General features: G+C 48.4%; 1 protein-coding gene across 3 annotated transcripts in view; it reads left to right on the forward strand.

Annotated features, from left to right (window-relative positions):
- Window positions 1–441: 441 nt before the first annotated feature.
- Window positions 442–21002, forward strand: part of LOC107157335 (adhesion G protein-coupled receptor E4-like) — a 29231-nt gene continuing 8670 nt past the window's right edge. Inside the window, exons 1-12 of one of the 3 annotated variants that reach the window (XM_048812823.1) lie at window positions 487–546; window positions 5510–5672; window positions 7091–7176; window positions 7707–7757; window positions 8679–8801; window positions 9613–9762; window positions 11560–11600; window positions 12072–12207; window positions 12527–12625; window positions 14331–14509; window positions 15734–15901; window positions 17043–17237. In XM_048812823.1, coding sequence (XP_048668780.1) covers window positions 5635–5672; window positions 7091–7176; window positions 7707–7757; window positions 8679–8801; window positions 9613–9762; window positions 11560–11600; window positions 12072–12207; window positions 12527–12625; window positions 14331–14509; window positions 15734–15901; window positions 17043–17237 — 1266 coding nt within the window. In that variant the 5' untranslated portion in view covers window positions 487–546; window positions 5510–5634. Of the gene's footprint in view, window positions 547–5509; window positions 5673–7090; window positions 7177–7706; window positions 7758–8678; window positions 8802–9612; window positions 9763–11559; window positions 11601–12071; window positions 12208–12526; window positions 12626–14330; window positions 14510–15733; window positions 15902–17042; window positions 17238–21002 lie in introns of all 3 variants that reach the window. The other 2 variants (XM_015503695.2, XM_048812833.1) reach the window with 2 other exon arrangements.

Consider the following 21002-nt stretch of genomic DNA (forward strand, 5'->3'; position numbering starts at 1 on the left):
GCCCCACTCTAGAGACCACTGAAGAGATTTACCAGCCTAATCGAGGAGCGTGATTATATTAGGTGGGCCACCTCAAAGACCAAGGGTATGTACGAGTCCTTGGGTATTTCCCCAAAATGGTAACGTGGGAAAGGGACCATGGGTGCCAGGTAACACAGAGATGCCCTGTCTCCCTCCCACACTCTGCCCTTCAGCTCTCACATTAAGAATTAAAGGAACCTCTTCAAAGTTGGATCCATTTCCTTGGAATTGATGGGAACTCACATCACTCTGTTATCTTCCCCTCGTTGAGTACCATCACCACTTCCACATTTATTTCCAAGGCCCTTGTGATCCATCTGGGAAATGCACTGTTTAAATTATGGTGAGGAAGAGAGAACTAATGGGTCTTGCATTATGCAAATGCCCCAGCAAACAACCCAGCCCTTTTGCCCAACCACAAGATTCCTTGGGAAACTGCTAGAGATAAGTAGGGCAAGCTTCCTCTTTCACTAGCACTGAGAAGTTACCCGACAGGGTGAGAAGCAAGGACTTTCCGTCTTTGAGGTAAGCAGGTCCTGGTTTAGTAACTTCCCATGGCAAATAGATGATGTTCTGCTTGTGATCTTGGCTGGCTCTGGGAGGGTCAAGCAGGACTTCCACGCCGTGTACGTTAGCTCTTGAAAGTTGCTGCATGGGCCTCTTCCTCGTGTTCTCCCCTCCTGCTTGGTCAAGGAGTGTGGGTGTTGTTATGTGGCAATGGGGAGCTACTGGGGTGCTTTGGCACATTCAGGCGAGCTGTGCGTTCAGGGGCTTCAGGAGAGGTGAGACGACAAGACTGTAGGAAGAAGAGTCTAAAGCAAACGTGGCTTAGAGCCAATTTGTTGTTTAAATGAGGAAAGAGAGTTAAAAGCTCAGGTCTACCGAGGTCGGGTGAGGGATCCACAGCTTCCACACACCTTGCCCCATGTTGACACATCAGGACAATTAAATGCCAGGGTCACCTTGGAAGGCAGTGTCCTTTATTCATGGACAGAGGCATTTGCAGGCCAAGCTCTTTGAACCAGCTGGGGAGGACCCCTGGAGGCGTGGCCGTGAGGTCGGCCTGGTGGGTCACACCAGCATTGCTACAAGAGGAAATAAAGGGACTGTAATTCTAAAGCATCACAGGCTGCAGGCAGTGAGGGTCATTCTCTGAGATTTGGTTCAGTTCTCTCTCTGTCTCTATCACATAAATGAATTTTCTTTTTTTGGCTGTACTTAACCTTGAACCCAAGGGCTCCGGCATGCTGGACAAGCTTGCTACCACTGAGCGCCTCGCCCAGCCCCGTGTGATGGATTGTTTACGTGGGATCATGGCCCCCAATTTTTCCAGTTAGGCATATCATTAATGGCCTCAGCTGCTCTGACTTACATTGTCACCTCCTCCACATGAAAACACTAGCTTTAGTTAGATTGGTTTAGATGGGGACTGGGGAAAGAGCTGTCCACCTCTGGACAAGGGCTCTTCACATGAGAGTTTCAGACCCACAGCACATTCTAGAGTAGCTCTTTCTGAAAGGAGGAGAAGCATGAATCCCAAAGAGCCAAGCAAGTGAGGGGTGGGGAGGCCTGCGGAAGTGCCCAGCCAACTCAGGGCCAGGACTCGGCCCCCAGGGTCCAGTCAGGCACTACTGTCCCAGGCAGAGTGCCAGCAGACGCCTCCTGGGTTCTGTGTTGGGAATCAGTGAGTGCAGATGTCTCCAGCCAGAGCCTGGGGTCTCCGGCTTTCCCTAGTGTCTCAGGTTAGCGTCTAGCCTAGGCACCGGGACGTGTGCCCTCAGGGACACGGTCCTGCCTGAGCTCTGGAACTCCAGCAGACTTCATCCGAGTCTTAGCTTGGTGTTTCCTAGCAGAGTGAACTTGAAGCAAGAGATGAGTTTCCTTAAACCTCAATTTCTTCACCTGGAGAGTGGGGAGATGATTAAGATCTCAATCATTAGTGGTTGTGAGATTTCAATGACAGAAAGCTCACCTGACTAAATACTTCGTAACTGAGCACTCAATAAGGTGCTTGGCCCACAGTGAAGCTCTAGAAATGATTTCAGGAAGTGGTAATGGAAGAGCTGAGAGAAATATCTGTAGCAAACTTTGACTGACACACAGGATTCTAACACACAAGATGCTGCTGATTTATGGCGCATCAAGAACCAGGGATTCCAGCTGGGCTTGGTGGCATGATCGGGAGGCCGAGGCTGGAGGTGGCAAGTTTGAGGCCAGCCTGGATGACTTAGTGAGATCCTGTTTCAAAAAAAAAAAAAAACAACAACAACATTAAGGGGTGGGAATGTGACTCAGTGGTAGAGGATTTGCCAGCATGCATGAGGCCCTGGGTTCCATCCCTGGAACTGCAAAATAAATAAATAAAAAAGAGGTTCCACGGGGGCCTCCTCAGACCATGACTTTGTTCTGTGGGGACTTCATAGGACCCTTGTTAATTCTCATTACCACTACCAGTGAGTAAGGGATCCGTCTTTAGCGTGAAAGTTGTGGCTGTAATTAGAGTCATGGAAGGTGTATGAGACACATGACCATCACCACCACCCTTATCACTGTCACCATCACCACCATCACCCTCACCACTACCATCACAGCCATTACCATAATCACCACCATTACCACCAACACCATCACAACCATCACTACCATCACCATCACCATCACCTGCTGGAGTCCTGCCCCAGCGGGATCCAGGGGGTCCTGAAGGATGAGTAGTGTTGGCGCAAGGGATGAGACAAGGAGTCATCCTGTTGGAGAATCTCCAGAGAGAAAGCTCTAAAACTGCTTTCTCTGAGTCTCTTTTTATTCTGCCTTTTCTCATCATTATGGGTACAGAATCATTAATAAAATGTGTCATCAATTTATAATTTTCAGATTTTCCCAGGATGTAACATTTCCTTGTTTAACAGATGTAAACTACGCAACCAGACCCTATGTCTCCAACCTGTCATTAACCTTTAAGTTTAAAGCACACCTGTACTTTATTTCTAAGATCCCATCTAAAGTCTCCTTATAACAATCTTATAATATATTCTAGGTGCCTACATTTATTCTCATAAAACTGGTTGAGCTACTTTCTCAGAGAGTTTCTTTGTTCTTTAGTCAAAGTACAGCAGTTCTTAAATATTTCTAATCTTTAACTAAGGGCAGGCTCTGTATGTCAATCCCCCTGCTACTAACATTAACTGTGCTTATCATAAATCCCTGGGGAGGGTAAAGGAAGGGAAGTATATTTTTTATTAGCCTTTTCTCCCCTGGATGAATACCATAACCCATCCTTAATCAAATAGGCTATATATGGTGGGCTTCATACAATAGGCATAATAACTATCTGCTTAGGCTTTTTAAGAGACTGAAGATACGAGCTTGGTTTCTTAGTTGATATAATCAATTGTGGTGCCTAAAGTTCCTGTAGCTTTTCCCAGAATGATTGTTGATATTTTTCTATTTTGTCCTCAATGTCCTGAGAGATAGTAAAACAGCCTTTTAAATCATGAACCACCTGTTATATTTTTGGCCACCTAGAATTTAATTTGGTTTAGCAGTAAGTATACTCATGCCTTCTGTTAGGTTTATGAGTATAAAATAAAAAGTCCCAATTACATAAAAAAGGGTCTCATGGTTTTGGTTTCCCACAAGTGCACTGTGACCTTGTCAAGACAGAGGGAGGGGGACTGCCTTCCCCCATACCCATCACCACCATCACCACCACCATCACCACCTTCACCACCACCATCACCACCATCACCCCCACCATCACCATCATCACCACCATTAAGACCATCACTATCATCATCATAATCACCACCATCACCACCATTAAGACCATCACTATCATCATCATAATCACCACCATCACCACCAATACCACCATCGTCATGACCATCACCTTCATCACCACCACCACCACCACCAACATTATGTCACATCTGCCATCGCCATAGCCACGATTTCCCCCTCTACTACAACCATCCCTATCACCTCACCATTGCCATTACTACTACATTCACCACCACCACCATCACTGTCCTCTTCAGTCCTTGCCATGTGCAGGCAGGTGCTGCATGCTATGGAAGGTCATCTCACATGCAGTGAAGTCTGTTTTTCTTGGCTCCATTTTTCAGATGAGAAGCAAAGGCTAGGAGGCTGTTTTATCAGCTGCATTGATGTGACCAAAATACCCGACAAGAACTATTTAGAGGGAAAGTTCATTTTGGTTCACAGTTTCTAAGGTTCTGTCCATGGTCTACCAACTCCGTTGCTCTGGGTCCAAGGTAAGGCCGACCGTCATGGCAGAAGGAGGAGGTAGAGGACAGCAGCTCAGGACGTGGCAACCAGGAAGCAGAGGGCTCTGCTCACCAGGGGAGAAATATAAAACCCCAAAGTCAAGCCCCAGTGACCCACCTCCCCCAGCCACACCCTACCTGCCTACAGGTACTGCCCAGTTCATGCGTCAGGGAATTAACCCAGGGATTAGGTCACACCTCTCACGACCTAGTCATTTCATTTCTGAAAATTCTTGCGTTGTCTCACACATGAGCCTTTGCGGGGGGACACCTCATATCTGAACCATAACAGAGGCAACATCACAACTTCAGGACCGCTCAACTGTAGCTGCAGACCTGGGGCTCAGGATCTCCTGTGTACTGATGTGTGAGGCCCTTGAACTGCCTGGGGCCAGCACCAGTGGGTGACGCTCTGGGAGACAACTGCTTTATCAACAGGCAGGCCCTGATGGATCCCAAACCCAGAGAGCAAAGCAGAATGTGCCCATCCAAACAGGAGCAGGGAGGGGGGTACAGCAGCCAAGGGAAACCATGTTTGAAACTCGTTCTGTTTCCTTTGCCGTGGAAACACTGAATGCTTTATTGCTAAGGCAATGCCCAAAATTTAGAATCACAGTTAATAAAAAGAAATATGAAGTCACTCAGTCCTCTCCCGTTAACATCTGTGATTGAAGTGTGCTATTCTCTATCGGGCTCTACGTCCTGTGCTGATCTCAGGTGCGTCCAGGGTGGTTCTGAGAGCCCGTGTGGCCCTGGTTCACGGTTTCCAGCCGTTGGCTCAGCCCTGACTCGAATGCTTCAGGTGGGGGTCCCCTTCCACCTACTCAGCTCCGTCTCTGTCTCTGAGGGCGGCTTTACCGCTTCCACTCGGGTGGATTAGCAGGTTTGCACAGCACTTTGTCTTGGTGTATGCACCAGAACTTTTCTCCATTCACATGCTCTCAGGAGGGTGCTTTTTAAATTTTATAATGATACCCACTAGGCAAACACAATGCCTTTTCCCGCATTGTTCTTGGTGCTCTACGGTTGTACACACTGGCGGGATTTGTGGTTACATTTCCGCACCTGCACACCACATAACAGTACAATCTGGCCAGTATCACCCCTGTACCTCCCCCTTACTCCGCAAGTCCCTTTTCTCTACTCGTCTCCCTTAGATTTTCATGAGGTTCATCCCCCACAACTTCTTTTCTTTTCCTCTGCAGCTTCCATCTAGGAGAGGAGACCCTTGACTTCTGAATTCGGCTTATTTCATGTAATATATCGTGCTCAAGTTCCACCCATCCTCCTACAAATGACATAATTTCATTCTTCTTTATGGCTGAATAAGATGCCTTTTAAAGTGTTGGAAGGCTCACTGGGAGTGAGGTAGAGCACTTCTACTATTCTGTCCTTTAGAAATGAATTTTTGAATATGAAAGACTTTCATTTGGTTCAAGAGGCAAAACAAATGGTGAAATATGAGTTTCCTGGATCCACAGCTCTTTCTCAATGGCAATTCTTTTGTGAATTTGCTTTGGGAGTACTTTATGCAAACACAGAAGCATAATATGCTATGCATTCAGTGCATTTGTTTGTGCATGTGTGTGTGTGTGACGGTGCACAGAGCGTCACACATGCATAATCTCACTGTATACAGAATGCTAACATTTTTGCAAAATGGGGAGATATTTTTCCTGTTACATAAATGCATTATTAATACTTGTATACCTATTTCTAATCGTTTATAGTGTGCTGGCATTTCCTATTTCATCTCTCCTATTTTTCACAAATGTTAGCATGTAAACTGCCTTTTGGTAATTATTTATTTACTTAGTAGTATATTTCCATGATCATCTTCTGGAACCTTCTGAACATGTACGAATGTAGCAACAAAAGCATAGTGAACCCCGTGGACCCCTCACCAGCCCCAGCTGTGATCCGCTGCCGGCTGATCTTGCTTCCTTTTTATTCCCACTTGCTGCCTAAAACACTCATTCTACCTAATTATTTTTTAGGTAAATCCTGGTCATGTTTTTATTTCACCAGCAAATGTTTCAGCACGAGTCTCTGAAAGGTCAGGATTCTTTAAAAATACTCAATCATGCTTACAGCTTCTTTGGAGCAGCCACATGAATCGACAGATGAGGAAACCAGGGTGAATGTCCCCATGAAGAGGAACTCTTTTCCTGAATCTTGTTCATGACTAGCATGTGTTAATGTCCTTTAGTGGCTTCAGTGTGATATTTCCACCCCCGCAGACAGTGTGCACTGATCAGATCCAACCTCCTGTGACCTCCCTCTCCCCACCTGCAGCACCTGACCTCTAGTAGTCACTACCCCATATTCAGGTCACTTTTTTAGCTTCCACCTAGGAGAGAAAATATGCGGCACTTGTCTTTCTGTGTCTGGCTCATTTCCCCCAGTTCCATTCATTTCTCTGCACATGTCAGGATTCCTTCCTCGTTGGGGCTGTAAGATTGTGTGATGCATATGGTCCATGTTTCTTCAACCATCACCCAGGGACTCCATACCTGAGCTATGGTGGACAGCGACATAGCAAGTGACAGCGATGGGCGCCAGCTGCCTTCTGGGTGGGCCGTTCATTTCCTGTGGACGCAGACTCAGAAGCCATAGAGCTGGATCACATGCTAGATCTATTTTTAGTTTTTCGGGGGAACTTCCACACTGTTCTCCACATGGTTGTACTAATTACATTGCCACCAACAGTCTGTGACTTCTTTTTTCTGCACATGGTCACCCCTGTGACCCTCACAGTCTGGTTCTCTCGGGATTTCTCATTGCAGGAGCTCCTGCCTCCTCCCCAGAGACCCTCGATTGCTGCTCCCGGTCGCCGGTGCTATGGGAAGCAGGTGTCTGGCCCTGCTCTCAGGTGAGTGCCGCAGAAACCCTAGCTTTGTTTTCTCCTCTAAATGTGTCATTTCCCACCTCTAGCTGCACGTGCCTGTTGTGTTGTAACCTCACATTCTAAGTTCCTTGGTGGGATCCCCAGGGAGCCCTTCCAACAAATGGTTCTGGGGCAACTGCAAATCCAAAGGAGACCAAGCATCACAAGACCTTGACCAAAAGCTCACATTTTATGCAAAGAAAAAGCCTCAAAATGAGTCACTGGTGAACATGCAAAACAGAAAGCTAAAATTATAGGGGAAAAAAACCTAAGAGATCTTCAGGACATAGAACTGTGCGAGGTGTCCTTAGGCTTGACCCAAAATGTGTTTTGTAAATGAAGGATTGATGAAGCAGTCTTCAAAATTTAGAATTTTGAAACACACGCTAGTCATGAACAAGATTCAGAAACCTGAGGCGGGGATAGCACATAGGCCAGGTATCAGGCAAAGCCATACGGTACCCGGAAGACCCCAGGGACCCCATCAGAACTAACCCCTCCTCTTTCTGTTCCAGCTGTCAGTGTCTTGCTGGCTTCATCAGGATCAGAGGCGCAGACTTCTAGACGTGAGTTTATGGCCAAAGGCCAGGAGGAAGGAGATTGGGACCTGGAATGTGTGTATGGATGGGACCTTTACATTGGCCTTTCCAGCCAATATCGTGCACAGTTCTGGGGCATTAATGCACTCTCCTGCTGTGCAGCTGTCCCCCACCATCCATCTCCAGAACCTCTCATCTTCCCAACTGAACCTCTGTCCACTAACCGCTAGCTCCTCCTTCCCTTCCACACTTCACACTTTCTGACTCTATGAATTTGACTGCTCACGGGATCTGCTACGAGCAGAATCACACAATATTTGTCTGTTTGTGACTGGTTTATTTCACTCAGCATAATGTCCATGTTGGAGGGGTATTAGAAGGTCCTTCGTTTTTTTATGGCTGAGTAGTATTCCACGGTATGAGTATGCCACATTTATTTGTCCATTCATCCACCACGGAAAGTTGGGTGGCTTGTACCTTTTGGCTCTTGTAAATAATGCTGGTGTGAGCATGAATAGGCAAATCTCTTTGATATTTTGCTTTCAGCTCTTGTTGGATCAGGTGGTAATTCTAAATTTTAGGGAACCCGCCAGAGTAGTTCTAAGGAGGTTACGCCATTTTGCATTGCTACCAGCAGTGCACAAGTATCCCAGTTTCTCCATATCCTCACTGACGCCAGTTTTTACTTTTTAAAATAATAACAAAGCTGGGTGTTTTTTACAGAACACCAGTGCTGGCGGTTGGCAGTGGCAGCGCTGGTGTTGGGGGCAGAAGTGGGAGGGGCGGGCGTTGTGAGCTCTCTACTCAGCAGTGAGATGGACACTCAAAAGCTTCCCAAGAGCACATTCTTCTGGCCAGCGCCTCTGGTCCATCATAGGTGGCCAGTGAGTGAGTACTTCCCAGATGAATGAATGACAAAGGAGTAATCAGATTCTGTGATCTCTGCAGATTCCTGCCCTCCCTGCCCTGAAACTGCTGTCTGCTACAACAGCACCCACTGTGTTTGCAGAAACGGTTTCAAGTACTCGTGGCTGGGGAGAATCTTCCACACATCCTACCTCAAGTGTGATGGTAAATGACTGTGAGGTTCCGCTCCCGCCACTCGTTAGTGATAGCTGTGCTGCTCCAGGCACAAACTCAGAGCCCATAAAAAACCCGGAGCTCCTCAGAAGACTGATGGGTGAGGACACTGTTTTCCAGGGGGACTTGTCCCCGAGTCCTTTTGATAGAGAGAGCAAGTGTCAGTCACTGGCCCAGGGCAGCTTCTGTCTGGGTCTCCCTGGGGTTTGGGGGCTCAGCTCTGGTCTGTCAGCAGAAAGATGGCGGGACACACAGGACCTAAGCCAGGACTCCCCTGGGCTGAAGCCTTTTCCAGCAGCGGGCACCCTCCCCCCGACTCCAGGTCCTTGCTGCTGGATGGGTTTTGAGTAGACTTCACAAACTGACGCTGCGTCACAAGCCTCACCCCCTTACTCCAGCGACTTGACATACTACTCTTCCGTTCCCCAAAGCTCCATATGCCCTGGGTCTCTTTCGGGACCTCCTAGTGCATCCCACCGTCATTTCCTTTATTCACGTGCCAGTGTCTCCTTGTTTGGTCGAGGTTCATGGTAGTTTTGGGGCTGAGCCGCTCCCCACCTTGCAGTCTTCCTGGTTACTCTTGCGTGATAGAATCGACTTTTCTCACTCTATAAAACACTTGCACATTTTTATAAATGTGCAACATTCTAAAGTCATCTTTATAATGTTGATTCATCCTTTTAAAGAACAAGAGATGTTATTTGGTGTTTGTAAACGATGTTGGGCAACTGAGATTCCTTGGGCAGGGAAAAAATGATATAGTTCTTTGAGAATAAAAAACATATTTTCTCCTGATTCACAGATGCTGACGAGTGTAGGAGCGAGTTGGCAAAGTGCAAGGAAATGTTCTGTAGTAAAAAGATCGGGTATTACCTCTGCGTCTGTGTGGTTCAACGCTCTTTCTTCCACTGGCTCTCTGGTCCCTCTGATACTGAACATGCAGAATGTCACGGTGAGAATTCCCAAATGCTTTCTACCATGGAAAAGGAGAGTGTGTGTGTGTGTGTGTGTGTGTGTGTGCGCGCGCACGCATGTACATGTGCTCCCGTAACAGCTCAGGCCAGGGCAAGAGCTTAGAGCCCTCTCCTAACTCATCCGCATCCCTTTGTTGACCCTGATGATCTTTCACAAGGAGATGTCCCCAAGCCCAGGGGCAGCAGTCAACCATTTTCATGTGGACGCTTTACAAATTTATGTCTCTAATGTGGGTCTCATTCCCAAGCTTCCAAACAGGACATCTCCAGTTGTATTCTAAACGTCTCCATTTCTTTGCCTCTCACTGATCTTAAATTCTATTCCTATTTCTGTCTGTCTGTCTGTATACCACACCTTCTTGTGAGCTTGCATTGTACTCTGAATCCCGTCAATGCCAAGGATGGCTCTAGACTTCCCCTCATTTGTGGCTTCTTTCTCCAAAAAGAAGCAATTCACCTCTTGGTGCCCCCAACGTAGTCACTTGTTCAGTCCTCGTATAATTCTATGTCTTGAGCTCCGCTGACTGCACTTCAGTGGTGACTCCTTTATGTATGGAATTTGACCAAAACGAATAATCTGTAAATGGGAATAGCAACAGAGTATACTGTGTGAGTGATGTGTCGAGGCATAACAAGTTACCCCCAAATGCAGTCACTTAAAACTGTACAGAAATGGATTGCTTCGTAGTTTCTGTGGGTCAGGAGCCCAACAGGGCTTAGCTGGGTCCTCTGTATCCAGGTGTCTCACAGCTGCAATGAAGAAATCACCCAGGCCACGGTGTCATCTGAAGACTAGGCCGGGGCAGGGCCTGCGTCTAAGCTCACTCACAGGTTGTTGGCAGGATTCCGTTTCTTAAAGGATGTTGCTGCAGCTCTCAGCTCCTCCCTGTGGTTTGTGGAGGGTGGCCCCCACTACCTGGAGACACGGGTTTCTCTTTCTTGTAGCAGGCGAGAACTTGAAGGAGCTAGAGTTTGGGTCTCTTATAACCTGGTCTCAGAAGGCACATCCTATATTTGTTCATCAGAATGGGTCCCCAGATCCAGTCCACAGTCAAGGGCAAGAGGTTTCACAGGACTTCTGACCCCCAGAACTGAGAGACGGTACAGTGGGTGGCACTACGTTACATGCAGCAGCCCTGGCAAATCAGCACACCCCACCTGCCCTTCCGGTGTTAATGCATGTGAAATACTCAGCAGTCCTAGGCACTCAGGAAGGCTCGATGAACATTGGGTCCTACCTTAGGTAGACCTGTTCTGGAACCTTCTGTTCCCTTAAATGAGACAGTGTATGTGAAGGAAACTTTTGTATGATGTGTAGGCAGCAGTTTCTGTTATTATTTGACACTGATTCCTTTGGGAAGCCTTTTCTCATCCCCCAAGGGATTGGGAGCTAGCTCTATAGTGTGCTCCCAAGTCACCTCACCCTACTTAAGAGCATCGATTGCATCAACTTCATCGCTCACTTGTGATTATCTCCTTAATGACTTTCCTGCAGTCTGCAAGTTCCAAAGGGAGCACCGCGGGTCTCTTTGACTACACTGTATCCTTGTGGTTCAGCCTCATGCTGGGTTTTAAGTAGCTGCTCCATACATCTTGTTGATTGAATGATTGAACTGGAAGCCCCATCCTAGTTCCCTTTTAAAATTCTATTGCAGAACACATTTTGGACTTAGAGGAATGTCAGGAATAGGCGCAATTTGAGGCTGACTGGAAGCAGGGATGTGAGCCAGACGCTTTCTTCCATGTCCCAACTAATGGCTACTTTTGTTCCCCAGAGAACGAGGATGGAAACATGAACTCACAGCAGAACGTTTGGGTGAGTGAGGTGAAGTCTGGGTCTGGGTTAGTCTTGATGCTCTTCTGCTCAAACCCTGCGGTGGCTCCCTGTGGCTTTCAGACAGAGTGGTTCTCACAGGGGCAAAGCTGCCCGCTGTCCCAGGGGCCTTTGGAATTCTCTGGAGGTACTTTTCATTGTCACAGTGTGAGGAGGTGGCCACCTAGTTGATGGAAACCAAGGATACTGCTCAACATCCAGGGCGCCTTGGGCAGTCTCCCCAAACCAGGAACTGTGCAGGTCCAGATGTCCTGAGAGATGAGAAGCTCTGGGATGGTCTATAGTGCCTCAGCTGCCATTGGAAGACCTTGGTCACGCAGGGGGGATGGCCCACGCCACCTCGAAGCAGAGCAGCAAACGTGGTTGCCTTGCTGGGCTCACCCAACCAGATGTAGCGTGTTCCTGATTTCTTAAGTTTTGTTGAGAGTCTGATTAGCTTTATTTCTTTAAAAGGAAGATCTGTCGAAAAATAAGAGCCAAAAGGATTTTGCAGAAAAGGCTACCATCCTACTTAAGCGTGTGGAACTGGAAATACTGAATAAGAATATTGATTCTCCAGGAAAGGGCGAAAACCCCCTGTTTGATCTAGGTAAGGAATACTAAGTGGACTCCTTATGGCCACCATAAAGGGCGTTGGGACCAGGCATAGTGAGTGCCCACGGATTATGGAATTGTTATCTCCCAGGGTGACAGACTGGCCACACAAACAACCCATCATGAGTAGGGCTCTTCTTCCAAATATAAATTTGAGGGAAAAGGAAAAGAGAATAGACCAGCTCTCTGCCCATCCCCAGCCTTCCTTGGTACAGAGAAAAGTGCATAAAAGGGAATTCCCCCAAAGTAGGGCTTCTGCAGGCTTCTGAGCATGCGAGGTCAGCCCAGCGAGGTCACTTTCTTGCCGTTTCCAGTCTATGAAACCAAGAGGTGCAGGGAGGAGACTGTGCTGGAGGCTGGGAACAACACGATGGACCTCAACTGCACTGGCGCCTTCAAGGACACCACAAGAGGTACTGGGTCTGAAGCGCATCCTCCAGGCCCCGGATTCTGGGAGTTAACTCATTTCCAGGTGCCTGGCCGATGGGTGGGGGGACTCACAAAGTTTTCCAGTTGGGAGGATCTGCATGGAGGATGGGGGGATCTCCCTGGACTACTGACCAGGCAATCTGGGGGATGACGTCACTCGCATGAGGTCAGGACGGGGGTCCGCCCGCACGCTTCCTTGAGACCCCCGTGGGGCCACGAGCGGTTCCATGTGGTGGTCTGACAAGTTAGCTCCTGGCCGTGGAGGCTGGTTGTTGCCTCGACCTCTGTTTCTTTTGGGAAGTGTTTTATGAACACACTATTTAAAACAGACACCCAGTCTATCTCTGTCCTTACAGGTTGACCAAATTGTTCTGTAAAAGGACCCGACAGCAGATATTTTAGGCTTTTTGGGCCAGGAGATCTGTTTCATAACTACTCAGAAACAGCCGCAGATATGTCAAAGAAGGAACACTGCTGTGCCAATAAATCTTTATTTGCACAAACAGACGGCAGGCTGGATTTGCCACCCTGCCTAACCCCTCACTGTAGGTCTGTGCAAAGCACCTACGTCATGTAGGAACTTTCCAGTTATTTGTTGGTTTACTGTCCATCTCTCCCGTTGCAATGCCAACTCTCCGGCGGCAGGGACTTTGCTCTGCTCGTGACTGTATCATAATGCCTGACATACAGTAGATGCTTAATAGATATCTGATGGGTGAAGGAATGAAGAATGAATACGAACCTCTTCAAAGAGAAAGACCTGATTACTCTGAGAGTGAGGTGCCTGCTAATCCACTCTGGAAAGTTCCTGGCCACTTTAGTCTTTGCTCCTTAATGTGAGCTTGGGGTGGGAGTGGGGCAGGAAAGGAGCAAAAATGAGAGGATTCTCACAATGGAGCTAATGATGATGTAGGTGGCAAGCGGCTTTGGCCCCAAGTGGGAGGTGGCCCATGAGTAATAGCAGCTTAGGAGGCTCCGTCAGGCTGCGGAGCATCTTGAACACATGGATTAAACTTTCCATGCATGGACTGGGAGGCAGAAGAGAGAGGGCGCGAGACAGGAACAGAGAGGGAGGAGGAGAGGGAGGGGGAGAACAGGAAAAGAGTGCGAGGGAGCTCATCTAGTGGAATGGGCAGCCCCGCACGCCTTTCCACTGAGTTGGCTGTCCCAGAGTGAACCTGGAAGGTGGGGACTGAGGTTCCATTCTCCACTTTCCCTTCTAGGCCCAGCATCCTGCCTCGTGAGTCTGCTTTTTTTTTTTTTGGACCAGGGATTAAACCCAGGACACTTAGCCACTGAGCCCCAGCCCCAGAGACAGGGTCTCACCAAGAGGCTCAAGGCCTCAGTAAATTGCTGTGGCTAGCTTTGAACTTGAGATCCTCCTGCCTCAGAGTCCCAAGCCACTGGGATTACAGGACTGTGCACCTCACCTGACCTGACTCTGCTTTTGATGCCTGAGGGCTCATGTGCATCTTATGGCCCATCGATGGACTGGTTTTACACGTACACCTATTAAAACATGACGTGAACGTTATGCTCACACTTCCCAGTCTGTGCACCCCTCACCTCTCCTAGTACAGTGCATGTTCCACTTAAGGAATTTCCAAGGGAGTGTGTGCACAGCAGATGTCAGACATGCGGGTAGCAACGTGGACACTCCCTAACACCACTTCTCCTCTCTTTTCTCAGACAAGAGCATAGTTGCTCTGATCACTTATCGATCTCTTGGGAATTTTCTGAACGGATCCTTTTTCAGTGATAGAAGGAGGAAGCTGGGAGCCAGGCTGAACTCCCAGGTTGTGAGTGGCACCGTTGGTGACAAGGTCAACCTGTCTGAACCCACGTTCCTGACCTTTCAACACACTCAGGTGAGCAGATCCCCAGCCGAAAGAATGGTTGCCGGTGAGGATGTGGGGAAAGGGAGGCTGAGCACACTACTGTGGGAACGCGAATCAGAACAACCATGTGGGGCAGGATAAGGAACCACACAAAATTAAAGCCGGAACTAGGACAGGATCCAGTGGGCCCAGCATGGGTCCATCCACGGAGGGATGGAGCTCAGCATCTGAGGGGGCCTCCGCACTCCACGTTCACGGCAGCACTGTTTCCAACCAACCCCAGTGTCCACCAGCAGATGAGTGGATGAAGGGAATGTGAAGGTCATATCACGGGATGCTGTACAGCCTTAGGAAGGAAGGAACCTGCCCTCTGCCACAGCGTGCCTCAACCTGGAGCACATTTTGTTAAATAAAATAAATTAGATGCAGAATGATAGATACTGCATGATCTCACTTAGGTATGGGATCTAGAAAAAGTCAAATTCACAGTAACTGCGAGTGGAATGGTGGTCACCAGAGAACCAGGTGGCAGAAGGACATGCTGGTCCAAGAGAATGAACTTGAAGTTATAGGGTGGGCAAGTGCCAGAGCCGTGGTGCCTCATCGGCAGAAGTCCAGCCTGGCAACTGGAGCTAATAGTAATGTGTTGTATGTCAAAATCTCCCAAGAGAGCAGGGCTCCAGAGTCCTCACCCAAAAGGAAATGGGAGGGGACGGATAGGCTAATTAGCTCCGTCCTGGCAATCACTTCATAGTGTACACACTTAGTAAGACCCCGTGATGCAACCTTAAATGCGCACCATTCTTACTTGTCAACATATTTCAATGAAGTTGTGAAAGAAGAGAAATGCTGAGGCCCCTAGGGACTTCCACAGCATGAAGGTTCCCCTACTGAAGCTAGGAAGGCCACGGGGCATGAGTGTTCCTGAGCACGGTGGGCGCTGGAGGCAGGCAGGAGGAAGGGCCACCTCGCTGGAGAGGGAGACAGCTTAGAGCAGAAAGAGAGTGTGAAGGAGGCACTCACCCTTTGTCTGTGCTCACCCAGGGATCTCTCAGCAGAGCCCTGGGGGAAGCAGTTCTTAAGGGTCAATGCCCTGAATACTGAGCTGGCCATAGAAAGTGAGAATAAATAAATGTAGAATAACCCCAAAGGTGTTTTTTGAATCTGCTTTCCAACTCAATACACTGGATGAAGCTACAACGTTGAAATAGGGACACGGGAAAGACATCCGCGTTCCTGCTCTTCTCTTTCCAGCCTGGTGGTGAGACGGCAAAGCATCTCTGCGTCTACTGGGAAGGGTCGAAGGATGGGGGCAGCTGGTCGACGGAGGGCTGCTTCCATGTGGGCAGCAATGATTCCCACACCAGGTGCAAGTGCTTCCACCTGTCCAGCTTTGCTGTCCTCGTGGCTCTGACACCCAAGGTACCAAGGCTCCGAGTTCTCTTGCTTGGAAGCTCTGGGCTCATCTTCTGCATAGCTTAGAAAAAGGTTCTAAAATAAGGAGTCAGGTGGCTTCCGTGAGAGGTGATTCTGAGAGACACCAGGAGGGGCTGGGGAAGAGAAATGGGTAAAGGATAGAAGGCAGCGCAGAGAAGATTATCAAGCCAGTGACCACTGTGGTCAGCAGAGCTTATTCCCCCTGGGAGATCCAGGAGGCAGTGTGGGACATGCACCTCAGAGTCATCCTGAGTGGCGAGGGAGCTGGGGTATGTATACACTCACTGTCGTCATTTGTCTTCAGCTGTGTTCAGGGGGGCACTTCTGCAAGCATGGGTGGGGTGAGCTCAAGCCAAAAGGAAAGCCCTCGGCCACTGGGAAGTTGGTTTGGCAGCCTCTCCAGAGGTGAGGTCCAAGGGGATCTGGGATCAAAAGCATCTATTACCCTGCAAAAGAGGGTTGCAGCCAAACCTCCCTGGTCACACCAGAAGTCAGGCAATGACTGTCACTGATGACACACCATAGCTCTCTGAATTTCGCAACCAAGTCTGAGATAACTCAGGTTGAAAGAAGCTTAATTCACTTCTTCCCCTAGTCCTTTTAGCTCCCACTGTGTTGTGTGCTTCACATACACGGCCTCATTTCATTCATTTGTTGAGTACTGTTTGGGTGCTAGACTTGTTCTGAGCATTGAGGATGTGACACAGAACAAGACCCAGTTCCCAGCCAGCCTCCCTGGAGACCAGGGCCGAGTGCTGTGCTGTCAATGAGACCACCAGCCACAGGCAGATACGTGAAATGTGGATGGTGTAACCGATCAATCAAACTCGGAGTGTCATTAGTTTCATCTGTTTCTTTTTACATTTTTCATTTTGGCTACTAGGAAATTTACAGCAACACACAGGGTATCTGTGTCCAATACCTCCATTGGGCAGTGCCCATCTGGTGAGTGGTTGGTTCTTCATCAGTCCAGCGTGGAAAATGCTCTAACTCTCCCTGTTTTGCAAACACCGAGTCTTGGGTTAAGTCGCTTGTTTCAGGGACTGGACCAGGAAGCCCGATGACTCTGTAGGAAAATAACAGCAGAGCTGAGAGTGCTAACACGCCCCTCTCGGATGGCCTGTAGGAGGATCTGGTGCTGACTGTGATCACCTACGTGGGACTGGGGCTTTCCCTGCTCTGCCTCCTCCTGGCAGTCCTCACCTTCCTCCTGTGCCGGCCCATCCAGAACACCAGTACCACGCTCCACCTGCAGCTCTCTCTCTGCCTCTTCCTGGCCCACTTCCTGTTCCTCACGGGCATCAACAGGACTGAGCCTGAGGTGGGTGATTTCCCTCCTTGTCAGAGTCACATCCAGCGTCTGATCCTAAGTGAGGAGATGTTAACTAGCAGCAATGGTGCTGGGAGAGGGAAGTGTGCCTTGTTCATCTCTCCCCCCGTGTAACTGTGAGACCATCTTTCTGCGTGCCCATTTAGTGATGGTGTTAGACAGGGGGACATCACCTGCTGTAACGACTGAACTCCAAAGTGTCAGAGGCTTCGCACAGTACGAGTTAATCTTTCCCTATCTATCAGCAGACGGTGAGCAGACAAATCTGCAGGATGTCTGACCACCCTCAGGCTGAAGGAGGCTGTTATCTTCCATTCAGCTTCCAGGGACATCCTGTAGTGTCTCCTATTTTAGCCAACTGGGAAGGGAAAAAAGCATGTGATAGAGTTCAAGGGGGAGGTTAATATGAACTGCACCAGGAAGTGCTGCATATCACTTCCCCTCATATCCCATTGGCTGGAGCCCAGTCACATGGTAGCACAATGTTGCAAAGAGTTCTGGGAAATGTAGTGTTTGGCTGGGAAGCCCTTTCCTAGAGACAGATCTGTGCTCTGGAATGAGGGGGTGCGGGAGCAGCTGAAACACTGATGGACAGTGGCCTAGCCTCTCTGATCTAAACTAATCATCCTACTTTCTGCATGACCTTGTTGAAGTGACTTTCTCATCTTATTTATTTAAAGTTATTTAAAATTAACAAAGGAAATGGTAACATTTATTGTGCACAACATGTTGTTTTGAAACTCACATCATGGAAAGGTTTTGTTATAGTTTGAACATGTTCACCGCAATTTAAGTTTTGGAAACTGAATCCCCAATGCAACAGTGTTAAGGGGTGGGCCCTTACAGCGCAGTAGAATAACTGGTTGACAAGGACTAATTGAATATTTCAAAACTGCTAATAGGATCTAGAATGGTTCCAGCACAAGAAATGACAAATGTCTTGAGGTGATGGAAATGGTAATTACCCCAATCTTATCATTATGCATTGTGAACATGTATTAAAATGCCATATTGTGCCCATAACTATGTACGATTCACAGAAGAGACAGTAATATAATAATCAATAATAATAATAATAAAATATTTAGTAAGAGGTGAGACCTATCAGAAGCAATGAGGCCAGGAGGGCACTGCCCTCGTCCATGGATTAATGCTGTTACTACAGAGTGGCTCCTTGGGAAAGAACAAGTTTGTCCCCCCTTGCTCTTTGCCCTTCTGCCATGGGCAATGCAGCAAAGAGCCCTTGCTAGACGTGGGCCCCTGGTTCTTCCAGAACCATGAGCCACATTTCTGTTTGCTGTGATCATCACTGTGGGATTCTGCTATGGCCGCATGGCATGGACCGAGGCTGAGCTGAGCTGAGGGACATGCACCCCCACCGCCGCTCTTGTTCTGGATGTGGGAGACGCGAAGCTGCTTTCTTGGTTATTTCCAAGCTGCAACACGTCACTCTGCTCAGCAGCCACCGTGTTGCCCAACAGCTCTGCTCTGACTTCCCTTTCTGGACTTCCCCTCTGCGGTGGGGCCTAGGTGTGGGGTTCCGGCAGTGAGGACTGAGCATGAGGAATGTGAAGAAGGCCAGAGCTGGCCTTAGTCACCATGCTCATCATCACCCCAGTCACCATCAGGAAGGACCAGAACTACAGGTTCTAGGCTCCTTTTAACCCCAAAGACTGTGGTCCACCAACTGGAAGGTTTCAAAGCACACTTACTGTTCCTGAGAAGACAAATGCTGCAGTTAAGATGGTACATTTGTGAAGTGTTGGACATGTCAATGAACGTAGTCATTCCACAATGTATATATACATATTTCAAAACACCCTGTTATATACCATAAGTATATATGTTTCGTCATTTTGTTGCTTAATTTTTTTTTTTTAAAAAAAGAAAGAATAATTGGTTTCTGGAGACAGTTTGGATCCAAATACAGTTTACTTTTACTAGCTGTATGACTTTGGGAATGATTTTAGCTTCTTTTGGCCTCACTTTCCTCATTTGAATATACGGAGAAATTGGAAAAAATAGGCTTCCGGCAAATCTGGCCTACCCTCTGTACTGTAATGTCATTTTTATTACAGTCATACCTATCTGTTTGCATATTGTAGAGATGGCCCTGAAAAGCCTAAAATATTTTCTTTGTGGACCTTTACAAAAAAGCCTGTCATAGGGTATTTCACGATGATATGCATTGACAGTCACTGGTGGTTTGATCAGAGGTCACCCTCAGTGCTAGCCACTACTCTGATAAGATTTTAAAAGAATGTGTTCAAAGTTATAAAAGTGATATTCTAGTTAAGATAAAGTTAACTTATCATCTTTTTTTTTTTTTGTACTGGGGTTTGAACTCAGGAATACTCTACCAACTGAGCCATATCCCTGGCCCTATTTTGTATTTTATTTAGAGACAGGATCTCACTGAGTTACTTATTGCCTCGCTTTTGCTGAGGCTGACTTTGAACTTGTGATCCTCCTGTCTCAGCCTCCCAAGCCGCTAGGATTACAGGTGTGAACCACCATGCCCAGCTAATTTGGTCATCTTGAGAGTGTCTTGCTCTTATATAATGCTCTGTAGTCACCCACCTGTTATTGAATTTATTCATTCATTGATATTCAGAGAACCCTTGTGTGCCAGGAGACTTGTTGAACTGCTTTGTGAACAGGGAGCTCTCAGCCTAGGAAGGTGTGAGGCAGCCTAGAGGACTGTCACTGTGCAGGGTGACATACAAGGGCCTCAGTGCTGTGTCCCTGTGGGTTCTGAGGAAGCCACCAGTGCAGATGAGGTGACTCAGTGGCAATCAGGTGGATGAGTTTGCCAGGTGTGGAGGACACTGAAGGAGACTGACAGCTTTTCCCAGCGTCCTTTGCAGTGAGGTTGGGCCATGTGACCTATCGGCCAATGGAAATAAAGTATTGAGACCCTGCTCTTTTTTTCCTTCCGGTTTGGCCCTGGGGATCGAACCCAGGACTGCTGTACCAGCGAGCTGTCTCCCTAGTCCTTTATTATTTTTTATTTTGAGATGGCATCTTGTCGTCTTAAGCTTTTACATTTTAAGAGCTGGTGCTGTTGAGAAGGTTCTTCCATACTGGGTGTGGCCCGTGAAGTGCAGGTCTGAGCTCCGAAGTGTCTAGTTCTGGACTCATACAAGTGTACGACCAGCCGGAGACTCTGAGACACACTTTACCGAGGGCTGTGCGAGGGCTCTCAAGGGTAAACTAGGGCTCACGGGTCAAGGGCAGGAAGAAAGGCTTCCAGGGAGTAGAAACCACGGGCCTGGAGGATCTGAAGCAGGAGTCAGCGTAGGATTTGGGGGCGTGTGAAGTACTTGGCCTGTGCCTCGGGCCCACTGGTCAGCTGGCTTCCTCACTGACTGGCCACCCTCCTTCTGAGTTCCAGGAGGCTGTGGCCCGTCCAGTTTGAATGGGCATCCGAGGGAACCTCCAGGGAGAATGTGGGGAGTCCATGGCTCTGGAGCCGGAAAGGCCAGGATTGGGCTTCGCCCTCCAGGTTGGCCAAGTTCTGTGCAGGGCCAGACGGTGCCTCCTCCAGCTCTGCGCACCCGTGGCCCGGGCTGTGCAGCTTCAGCCAGCCCATAGGCCTGGTGTGTGCTAGTGACCTGAGGTACACAAACAGATGACCGGCCGGAGCTGGCCCAAAGCCAGAGGGCAGCTTCTTGGGTCCTGCTGCAGGTGGACCCAGGGAAGGCGAAGGAAAACGGGGTGAGAGGAAACTAGCAGCAGAAAGAACATGGAGAGGCG

Source organism: Marmota marmota, unplaced genomic scaffold (genome assembly GCF_001458135.2).
Source record: "Marmota marmota marmota unplaced genomic scaffold, marMar, whole genome shotgun sequence".
Lineage (NCBI taxonomy): Eukaryota > Metazoa > Chordata > Mammalia > Rodentia > Sciuridae > Marmota > Marmota marmota.